The following is a 12,011-nucleotide window of genomic DNA, read 5'->3' on the forward strand; positions in this document are numbered from 1 at the left end:
CAAGACACTTAACCCTAAGTGTCTCCTGGGGGGGGACTGTCCCTGTAACTACTGATTGTAAGTCGCTCTGGATAAGGGCGTCTGGTAAATGCTGTAAATCTAAATGTAAACGCATTTGCTTATCTCATTCAAATTTAGCACATGGTGCGTATATGATGCATGTATGAAATTGTCATCATGTCATCATCGAAACCAAGCTACCGAGTTGCCAGACAAGGGCCGTCCTCTGAAAAAGACCGTCTCTGTTCTCCTCAGGCGGCCAACGCGTTTTAAACGGTCTCCTCTGGTGAGGAAAACTCTTCTGTTGAGCCTCTAATCCACATGCTAAGGAACAACTGATACCCATCAGTTCCTGAGATCAGAGATTACGAGAGGCGGCGTCACCTGCTTAATGACACTGTGTGTGTGTGTGTGTGTGTGTGTGTGTGTGTGTGTGAGGGAGAAGGAAATGACAGATTTAAAGAATGCGATTAACACGTCGAGCAGGGCCGACCTGCCGCGGTGGAGAGCGGGTTGGGATCAAAATCCTGCATGTAAGAAACGCTGTGCTGTGCGCTGTGATCATCAGGAACAAAGCGGCGGAAACACTTTACCCTTTACGTTTTTTTTTATGTTAGAATGTGAGGGCGGACTGTATTAGACATGCATCGGCTGGGTTTGGCAAGTCAGAGTGAAGATAAAGAAGGTCCCATGATGGGCACTGTGGTATCAGACAGAGGAAAAAATAACGGTGTTTTCACGGTTTATGTATTTTTTTTTGTGGGTTCTCAGAAATGATGGCAAAGAAACGAGCTGCACGTAAGAGATGATGAACTGCAGCACATTCTTCTTCACGTGCCTTTATTTCTGATGATAAATGAAACAAAAAGCCTGCAGCTACCAGAGTTATTATGTAGTGTGAATAATGTACCAAACGGATTCTGGCTACGTTACGTTACGTTATTGTCCTTTGAAATGTCTTGAGGCATTTTCTGGCATGTACACGCCTGAAATGCCATCACCTGACTAAAAGGTGTCACCTTATCCCCCCTCGCCTGACACTGGAATGTGCTTCAGAGCGGATCAGAGACAGCACTTTGGGCGTTAAAAATCATAAACTCCCAGACCTTTTCGGAAATGCCAAAGTGCGTGTGTTTAAATGACCTTTGACAGCTAAATCCACTTTCAGTCAAGGTCACCGAGTTTGTCTGAGTCCGAGGTCGCAGGAGGCTGCGCAGCGGGTATGAACGAACTAGCTCAACAATAGGCTGCTTTTCACACTTTTTCACAAGTGTGAGCAGAGTTCGCAGGCTGCCAGGAAAAGGAGAATATTTCAAACAGCTCGAATTTAAAGTTGACTGAAACACAGGAAGACCGAATGGATCATTTAACACAATCATGTGGTGGAATTGAAAGACTTGTTGCTTTTTTTATGCCAATTATTTCGACTTGGAACTATGTCCAGACTAATGGAGACCTATCCTAAATCCATCTTCCTTACGATGTGGTCGTACGATTATTATTTTGACTAATATGATTTTACTGTGCGAACACTGGATTGCAGATAGCAAAGTTATTAATGCAGAAAAGTAAATCAATCAGCAGGGCTTCAGTCTGCCGTCACTATGGGATAATAACAGTAGTTACTCACACACATCTCCAGAAAATCTAAAGGAAAAGGAAGAATAAAAAGGCCGTAAATGCTGCTGTTTTAATGATCTGTGTTACAGCGCCTTGCCAAAATGCATCACAGAGCTTTCTGAAATCAGGAGCGCGGCGCCAAATCAACTTCATAGAGCCGACTTTAAAATGACCAAATTCAAATGTGAACCAAGTCTCGCCAAAAGAGGGAAGAAATGGCACTGCTTCAAGTTGTTCTATGAAGAATATGATTGCATGCTTGGCAGTGTTTAAGATAAGGAACATTCCGGGGGCCTCCCACTTCCAGCCCATCTGGAGGTTAACATCCTGCAGCTCACCCACACAGCGAGGTGGGCAGGCAAGCAGAGTGCGATGAGTAAATGGGAAGTGAAAGGGAGAGTAGTCAAGTAGTACTTTCAGCCGGAAAATGCAAATGTTCATCAGAACTCTGCTGCTGACCATATGGGCGCAGTGGCGTAAAGTAAACACCGTCTCGACATCTTTTGTTTTCCTGGAGGTTGGTACAGTACTGAGACAAAGATGTGGGTGTAAAGTGGTCCATTACCGCCCCCTGGTGGCAAGTACTGAAGAGAACCACAGTTACTGTGTGTGTGGATTGTCCTGAGTCCCTTGCCTGATGGCAGGAATGTAAAAGTGACAGTGCAGGGTGGTTGGGGTCTTTTAGGATGCTCTTAATTTTTCCCCGTTATTGCTGGGAGTGGTGTGCCTGTGATCCGCTGAGCTGTTTTCACCGCCCTCAGAGCTTTCTTGTCCTGAGCAGTGCAACTGCCATACCAGGACGCATGAGGATGGACTCCACAGCACACCTGTAAAAGCTGGTGAGGACAGAGGTGGATATTCCAGCCTCCTTTAGACGTCTGAGGAAGCGTAGTCGTTGGTAGGCGTCTTTGGTGACCACAGCTGTGTGTTCTGAGGACTTGAGGTTGGCACTGAGGGTGACCGCAAGGAGCCTGAAGCTGCTGACCCTCTCCACAGCTGAGCTGCATATATATATAGGATTATACAGCGTTTGGGTGTGTTATTGGGATTTTATATAGTACAATAATGCTTACTACACAACTTTGGTATTTTAAACAAATGCATTCCAAATATTAATATTATTTATTATTGACTCCCATCCATAATACAATTAAGCACACAAAAAGTGAGGATATTGACAATAAAAACAACACTGTATGTGAACACACAGCAGTTGTGAATATTACACACAAGTGTAAACTCCTAGTCTACCACTAGAGGGAGGTAGAGCACAACAGTATGAGAACGATGGCTCTAGGAACTTTCTTTTTGTTGAAATTTAATGATTTTTGAAAATCATAAATAATGTTACCCTCACATGTTGCCATGATTAAAATATTTAAAATGTATGATATCACAGGGCTTAAATTGAATCATCCCTCCATAGGGTAAGTGGGTGGCCTAGTGGGTGAGGAAACTGACCTGTAATCGGCCACTGAGAAAAAGCACCGTCCCCACGCACTGCTCCCGTGGCGCCTTTAATGGCCGTCAACTGCTCACTAAGAGGACACATTTCGTTGCGTGCACCGTGTGCTGTGCCGCAGTGTTTCACAATGACATTCGCTTCACCTTAACCGTTATGGAATGCTTGGCTAGGAAGATGTGCCCTTACTAGTATATTGTGTTAAAATTTTATTTACACCTTTGTATTTAATGTTACTTGTAAGCACCATGGGTCTGAGAGTAACGCAATTTCAATTCTCTGTATGTCCTGTACATGTGGCAGAATTGACAATAAAGCTGACTTTGACTTGATGTGTCTTTAGCCTGGACTTAAATATTAACACCGTATCTGAGTTGCAAACATTAGCAGGGGAGCTCAGTAGCAGAAAGCTCGTCCACCTGCTGAGAGTTTGTTCATTCTCAGTACTAGTAAGAGTCTTGTGGGCGTGATTCTCGTGTAGGGCAGTACTCTGTTAACAAGTCACTTAGGCGATCAGGCTTTGTTGAGCTTTGTACGTTAATACAAATTTTACCAGTAGCCAATGCAGTGAGGCGTGGTGTGTTAGAACTTTTACGACCCAGTCCTTGCAGAGGCATTTTGAACTGGTTGGGGTTTACTGAGATGATGCCGATGATGCTTCCAATAAAGAAGAGCCTTTCTGTTGTCTATTCTTGACATTACAAATGCATGTACCAGTGCAAATAATAAAATATTAATCATAAAAACAAGTTTAACAGGAATCGGCAGTTTCCCACATTGTGATCACGTTTCTGATCAGCAGAGTCATACACGCTAACAGTCTTACAAACAAAGTAATTTAATTAAAAGTTACCCACATTACGTTATTCCAGGATGAACATTTTCACATCACTCAGCAACACAAACCGTGGCGCACTAGTGCAGCATTATCAATAAAAGAGTTCCCTGCACAAATCTGAAGGTTCAAAACAGACCTCCGAGACCAAAAGGTTTGATTCACAATAGGCACAAAAGCGCAACACTTAAAGAGACACGAGAATCAGTCACTTTCAACATAATGATTCACAAATGCGACGGACAAGAAATGTTTTGGTTCACGTTTTGACCAAAGCATTTTGCGTGTGTTTCGTATGTGTGACATGGGTAGAGTTTAAAGGCAAATCTGCGTAAGAGTGAAAATGTCTACAGAGTTTATTCAGAAGGGGCCCATAAATTCACCGAGGTTAAATATGAAAGCTTATGCAGTATATATACATATATATAAAAATCTCTGGACAGGTGTTAGACACCAACATTTGTCAAAGCAACGAGGGAAGAAAAAAAAAAAAAAAAAAAAAAAAAAAAAAAAAAAACTGAGTATTGATCCCATTACCATACCCTAGAAAAAAAACATACACGCTGAAGCAAGCATCTCATGCGTTTTCCAAAAAATGCTGCGAAATGAATATGACAATGATAAAAATGCTGTTCCTGATGGACGACGCTGCATAAGTTATAAATCGTGGACAACATGGTAATAGCGGCGGCCATTTTCCACCAAGGTAAATTCTGATGTGTTCCCCCATCAGAAATAGCTCAGACACAGGAAATGCTGGACAGAAGACCTAAGTGCTCTTACACGTACTTCTGGGCCCTATTTGTGCTTCCAGTAACTGCACATTTACAATACAATATACAAGCGCTCTCTTTACATCTAATTTATTTACATTTTGATACGTGTTAGCATACATCGCTGGGCCATCGCTGACTTTTAGGCTGGTGTGAACGGAAAAATTTAAAATAAAAAAAAAAAAAAACTGAACAAACAAAAGATAAAAAAAAAAACAGCAGCGCTGTTCTGAGTAACGATAAGGCTTGGGTGAACTTGGCACAATTTAAACCAGGCGTGTTTAACACAATCCCAGAGTGCAGCAGGCCCAAACATCTCAGCCCAACAATGGCGTTGGCCAGTCCGGGACTGGGGTTGGACGCACCGGAGGCGGTGCTCAGAACGGCATCCACGGTCTCACTTTAACGGACAGCAGCACGGCGTACGTGAGCGTCCAGAATTCTCCCCAGTATACCAGATATACCAGTGCTACACAAACCAGCGACTAGAGATGATTGACATACTGAATGTGACATATTGCACTGAACACAGCATGGGTCTGAGCCTTTTTCGTAAGGGTCACTAGCTCAGCAAGTGTCTCTGCGCAGCTCTTATGTACGCATGTATTAGAGCTGATCTCTATTAACATATATATATATATATATAAAAAACGAATAAAGGGGGAAAAGAAAAAGCTGGGAGGCACTGAGCAGGTCTAGCAGAATCTCTGTTCAGGCCCTGGCTGGCTGTGGAAGCTGCTCTCCGGCAGCTGATTGGCTGGCGAGGTGACGGACGGCGTGTAAGGGGGCGGAGCCTCGCTGAGGCTGCTGGAATCAGTGCTGTCTGCGACGGCGATGGTCGGGGCCCCGTCCACGGCGTCAGGCTGGGCGTACTCACTGTACGGCGGCGGCTTCAGGTCGCTCGCTGTAAAGAGGAAGTGTCAGGTGAGTCAGGTGAGAGAACTTGACTACTAATTCACCAACACACAGGAAGTGCGCTCAGCGAGGGAAACGTGACACAGCAGCCGGGTTCTGCCCAGTCATATCAGAAGATAAAACTCTACCCTCCCCCACAGAACAGGAAACGGGTTTCTAAACATAAATCGGAATTATGAATCAGAAATGAGTTTCGAAACAAGAGCCGCAACTGCATACCAAGAGGATAACAGTGAGGAATCAAAATAGCGGACTTCCATCTGACCTTCAAGCACTTACGACAGAATTCATATCACAACAACCACATCCTGTTGTTAGGATTCCACCTTAGACTCAACAGGAAGGTGGGGCTTCCCCTGGGGGTATGACGTCAGAGTGACTGGAAAGTCGGCAGCTGCCATTAAAGCTCTGAGAGGCTGTAGGTGGACGCTGCCTGTCGCTTCTCATTAACCAGAGTCATAGCCCCGGGTCTCCTGGAGCTGTTTGTATGCAGGTTATTAAGATGCTCAGGCAGACACAGTCCTCCCCCTCACCAAAACTAGTTTAATCATTAGCATCACAATGTCTTATAACATCAAATTGAAAGCGATAAAAAGGCCTAAGTAAAGTGCCTAATACACACACACACACACATATATAAAAATAAAATAAATAAAGGTAACAGACTGCAATAAGTGACTAACACTTAACATTTAAAAGGTCCCTTACCCCCAGAAACCGCCTCATACGGAGGAGGCATGTCCAGGTGTGTGAGGGAGGGGGCCGGCGGGAGGGTGGCAGAGGGCTCGCCCACGGAGCCGTCATCCTGGACGCCATACCAGCTGGGCCAGATCGATGTCTGTGGATCAAGAACACCCACCGTCATCTCGCACATGAAGGCAACGGGTGAGGAGCAACCGGCCAACAGGAACTATTAAGGCACATATAAAATAAAACCCCGGTTTACGGCTGATGTGCGACTTAAATTGTTCCCAAGATGCATAATAACTGAGCCGTATGCCAGTGCACATAAAATAAAGGAACATATCTGTAGTTGCATAACTGGTTATGGGTAAGAACCCCAGACTGGTCATTTCCTGCCACCGGGGCTGCATGCGATAAAACACGGTCCCACTGTACAGCAAACACGTAGAGATAAAGATTTAACAAGCATGTGAAAGAATGCATGCGATGGAGCCGGAGCGACAGAATGACATTCACGCTAAAGCTACGAACGACCCATCCGAGTGGAATGCTGCTCACGTGACTGAACGCCACAACGATAAGTCGAGTAAGAAAATGTCACCAGTTGAAAAATTCCTCTGTTTGCACAGACCCCCGGAGAGACCGCAGCCGCCAGGTCACTCACGTTCTGCCTCTCGCACATCTGGTGCAGGTACGCTCTGCCCCCCACAATGACGATCTGGGTGTTGCGAGGGTTGCTCAGGTAGGCGGCCAGCTGCCTCTGCCGGGACCGGTACCAGCAAACGTAGAAGAAAATCTTAATGATGATGAATATGATGACCACTCTGCAAAGCAAGCGAAGCAAGAAAAAAAAAAAAAAAAGGGGTCTCAGGTGGTGGAACCCTCACCAGCAGCAGATCTGATCGGGAGGCTACTTACATGTACCAGTACAGCTCCATGACTGCTCGGCGCTGGCTTACGTTATGAAACTTGGGTTCATGGCTCGGGCTACATCTGGAGAGTAAAAGCAGCGCGGGTCATTAGGGTTTTTTCTTTTTTTTTTTTTTGGACGCAAGTAAACTGCTCCCCACTTCCCGCTCGGACTAATAAAAACGTTCGTTTTCTGATAAAGAGTAAAAAACTAAAATAATAATAATAATAAAAAAAAAAGTGGGGGTCCAGTAGATGCGGACTACCTTCACCAGCTATCGCTGTTAGCTGTACAGACGAGCAGCTGGACAAAACACCCGACCTTTCAACAGCGCCGCTTTTATTCACGCAATTTAACAAGGAGTAGGAGGGGGGAATGGAAAAATAAATGTAACACGGCCCTTCAGACGACGCCTGGTCGCCATCCAAAAAAGACAACCCAACTCATCGGCTAATTAGCTTAGCTCGCTAGTTAGCCGGCTAGCATTACCGAAGCGCCCTGCCCGGTTTCCAGCGAAGTTTTCGCAACTTTGAGGGCTTCTTTTCACTCCGCCGGGGCTGAAACGCGGCACACGCCGCTGCCGGCGGTGCTTTCAGACAGAACGACGAGTCGCCGAGCAGCCGCTTGCAGACTCACCCGGCGGCGGCCACGGACCCTTTGGTCCGTATTGTTTTCGCGAAGCACGGCTAACCCGCTAACGTCCGACCGCTCGCCAGCGAACACAAGCTCGGTCTATTAAAGCGAAGGACCGAAGCGAAGCTCTTCTTCCGAGGGAGCCGGGACAAGTCGGCCGCGGCGGGCGTCCGCTCGTTCGCCGTGAAGACTGGAGGGAAGCCTCGGGTCGGGGACCGAGACCCACGACACTGCCCACAGCGGCGAAAAAAAACAGAAACCCACTTTCTTCCACTTTCTCTTCGCTCGCTTCCTCGTTCTGCTCCAGTCAGAACAAATTTTATTTTATTTTTTTTTTACAGGACTTCAAACGGCTCAGTTTATATCGGAACTTGGAAAAAAAATACATTCAGAAAAATAAGTCGAGAAACTTAACAACATAGAGCTTTCAGAAAAGCGGAACTCAAAACAAACACTGAATGACAGGAAAACTGTGTTATATCAGTTATGCCGGTGTTATTTTACATATTTATACAAGTAATATTTAATCAGGCTGTTTATTATAAATAAATACATTTATGTAAATAACCAGTGATTTAGACCATGTTGGTTCACGATTCGTGGATTAATGTCTCTCTCTTGTGGCGAACGGAGAAAACAGCAATTTGCGTTTGTTACAAAAAAAAAAGAATATTTATTTTGTGTACTGAGCCAAACCGTAACAAGCCCGTCTTCTTCCTCTTTAAGCGTTGCCTTATCCTAGAAGCCATTTGTTACAATTTAATTATATAAAATACAAATATACCTACTGGCCAAAACCCGATCCGTCAAAGCAGCGTCCCCACACACTGCTCCCCGGGCGCCTGTCATGGCTGCCCACTGCTCACTCAGGGTGATGGGTTAAATGCAGACGACAAATTTCACTGTGTGCACCGTGTGCTGTGCTGCTGTGCATCACATGTGACAATTACTTCACTTTAATACAGCACATTGGGAAATATTTCTTGCACAAAATGTACACTGTAGAAACCATTTATTTTTTCTTTATCACAACACACTTCACCCATTTGACACTTCAGATATTCCCAACTAATCTTTGCATATTATTACATTTCATCACCAAATGAATTTTTACTACAGTAAGTCAAATGTGACTTTTGTTCATGAGAAGTTAGTGAGGAATTCTGTGCTGACTGGTCTTTAAAGACCACTCATTGCTGCCTTCATTTTGATAACTAATTTGTGAGAGATGCCAAGAACCCCAAAACAATATAAAACATCTGTACAGGCATATTCTATGTCAATGTCCATAGAGGCATGACGCACTTGTAAATTCCAAGCGAAGAACCTACAGTGCTGGATAAAATCGCGATGTCATTTCTTTTGCACTGGTCATCAGCTGATAAAACATTACAGACTTCATATACTGATCAGTAACACAGTCAACAGAATATCCATCCATATAGTCCAGTCATATCGGCACATATTCAGTCCAAACCACTGAAAACATTACAGCTCTGCCATACGCTGTATATGTTTTAAACGTTTTCTACAGTCATAGTGAGTTAGGAATAAAATGTGTGTGACAGCCTTTTTGCAGAAACAGCCTTATCTGTTGTCTTCAACAATTATAGTCCTCTTTGGATAAGTGTCTATGTCGACGAAAATATACCGGAACTCATATTTTCCAGTCTCCGGGTTCTGCAAAACAGAAAACAGAAAATTCATCATGTTACAGATTTAACAAGCTCTGCTAACCGCATTCAACAAATGATCAGAAATGCGAATTAATGCCTGAATAAATTCTATGCTTTTTAGACAGAATTATTAAGGTTTATCTATGGACTAAAAAGGCAACGTCAAGCCTGCATTATCGGTCCTTCTGTGATTCTGAAAAGTGTTTTTTCAGCTTGTGAAGCTGTGTGAACTGCAGTTTGCAGACAGAGCGCTGAAAGATGCATGCTGGAATAACTAACTAATCACCTCTTTGGATTCAGCATGAACCGTCCCTTGTAGCCCTGGTTCTGATCCCGCGATGTAAAACTTGAGCCTCATGTGCTTCACCCCATCTTTCAAGTATTCCACATGACTAGCCAGGAAATGACAGTCACTGGGTTATTTCTTAATGAACAGTTATGGGTAATAAAAAAAAAAAAAAGATCAAATATATTATGTCCTTACCCAACATGCTGCCTTCTACCTCGACGAGTAGTCTCACCGTAACCTTTGATGGGCTCTCCAAAAGCACCAATAACCTGTAGTGTCACAAAGATCAATCAAACCTGCTTCCCTGCAACTACTGATGGTAGGTCACTCTGGATAAGGGCATCCGGTGGCCTAGTGGTTAAGGAAGCGGCCCAGTAATCAGAAGGTTGCTGGTTCGAATCCCGGTCCACCAAGGTGCCCCACACACTGCTCCCCAGGCGCCTGTCATGGCTGCCCACAGCTCACCGATGGTGATGGTTAAAAGCAGAGGACACTTTTCGTTGTGTCACCGTGTGCTGTGCTGCAGTTTTTCACAATTACTTCACTTTCACTTCTGCTAAATGGCAGAAATATCGAATAAATGCACAGATGAACGTTTAATTATGGTCACATGGTACAATAAGGCCTTGGGACAGTCACCAACCTCTGGATGTGACTTGCATTTGTCAAAAGCTTTGCCATAGATTTTGCTCGGGCTGGACGATGAAAAAAGCTCTTGGAACACAACATAAAGGAGCCCACCTAAAAAAAAAAAAAAAAAAGGGGCACAAGAATAGTTTAGGTCTCACTCTGCTTCAAAGAAGTTTTGATTTTACATGTGCACAGGCTGGTCAGTAAAACAAATTACCTGTTACTCCAAGTCCAATCAGCACAACTATCAAATAGGTGAAGTCTCTGCCCGCCTGCTTAACTGTTCAAATGAGAGACCGTGAGAGAGGAGGAGGAAGTGGAGGGGATCATCGCAGAAAATTCGCAGATTTGTGCCACTTTACCTTTCTGCGTGGCGGAGACCCCAGGCAGGGACCGGTCGCTCCGCGAGATGGACACCTGCCCACTTTCCTTCTCGCTCTGATCTCTTGCGTTCCTCCGTCGGCCGTCCAGAACGATCCCTCTGCACGGCACATTTGGGATCTGGTAAACGCAAGGCGAGCGCTCAGCCAGCCGCAGTAGAATTGGAGTAGAAATCCAGCTTTGCGCCTTGCACGCTTGCAAAAGAAGGCGTGACCTCGCCAGCCGGAGTCTGGGGTGCGCGGACTTAAGCACCGCGGTGAGAAACACCATGCTGTCAACTATGCGACACTCGAAAGTAGCTTCAGGTCGCGGCGACGCATCAAAGTTGCGCTTAACTTTCAGAGAAAACTCCGGACTGAGCCATAAAACGTCAGTGGAGGTAAAGGTGAGGCGCTCGCACCGTCCGCTAGCGTCTCCACTCTCCGCAGGCACCTCATGGCCCCCTACTTCTGCGTCACCATGACGTCATTCACTAGGAACTGTGGGATGTGTAGTTTTTCCCCGTTAATATCAGCAAACACACACAAAGACTACAGAGATAATACTAATGTACATAAAGTACAGTTGGAATGCTAGAATTCTACCTATATCGAGTTAAAGTGGTTGCAATTAGATATTAATATGGTAAAGATATTTTCTAAAGTGATATTTCAGCTTCCTTTGCCCCCTTGTTACATGGGCTGCGACTTGATAGATCAATTCTTTTGTGACAGTTATTGCAAACATACAGTTATTGCATTTCTTAGGAGATGTTTGAATAACAGCAAATTGCTTGCTAATTTTAAGAGTACTTTCATGTTGCATAACACCCCAGCTGTTTAAAAACACAAAAGTATGATTTTATCCAATTACTCGATTAATCGATGAAAACAATTGACAGAATACTCAATTCCAAAAATGTTTCATAGTTGCAGCACTAATTGGAAGTGAAGCTTTACAATTTTTTAAATCTTCAGTGTCAAGTGGAATTAGGTTATATAGACATAGAATTTACACGTAGACCTATATAGAAATACAGTGTACAGAGACTGTATTTTCTACATTTGTTGACCACATTTAAATAATAATAGAAATTCTAATGAAATAGAAGTTTAAGGTATGTTTTTGGATTGTAATGCCAGTTAAGCCATCTACCAATCCTGCATTCCCCACATTTATTTTGGGGCAGTGGCGGCCTCGTGGGTAGCCGAAGAGTTCCGGGTT

At 44.3% G+C, this 12,011-nt stretch overlaps 1 protein-coding gene across 1 annotated transcript; it reads right to left on the bottom strand.

The window, feature by feature from the left end:
- Positions 1-8,827: 8,827 nt before the first annotated feature.
- Positions 8,828-11,258, bottom strand: LOC114766436 (mitochondrial import inner membrane translocase subunit Tim21-like). The gene is made up of 6 exons (XM_028957238.1): positions 10,790-11,258; positions 10,645-10,707; positions 10,441-10,538; positions 9,993-10,066; positions 9,795-9,900; positions 8,828-9,512 (listed from the first exon to the last, which is right to left on the bottom strand). Exons 1-6 carry the CDS (start codon positions 11,076-11,078, stop codon positions 9,420-9,422), a joined length of 723 nt encoding a protein of 240 aa, XP_028813071.1. The 5' UTR covers positions 11,079-11,258; the 3' UTR covers positions 8,828-9,419.
- Positions 11,259-12,011: the final 753 nt, after the last annotated feature.

The sequence above is a fragment of the Denticeps clupeoides genome, chromosome 2 (assembly GCF_900700375.1).
Source record: "Denticeps clupeoides chromosome 2, fDenClu1.1, whole genome shotgun sequence".
Taxonomy (NCBI): Eukaryota; Metazoa; Chordata; class Actinopteri; order Clupeiformes; family Denticipitidae; genus Denticeps; species Denticeps clupeoides.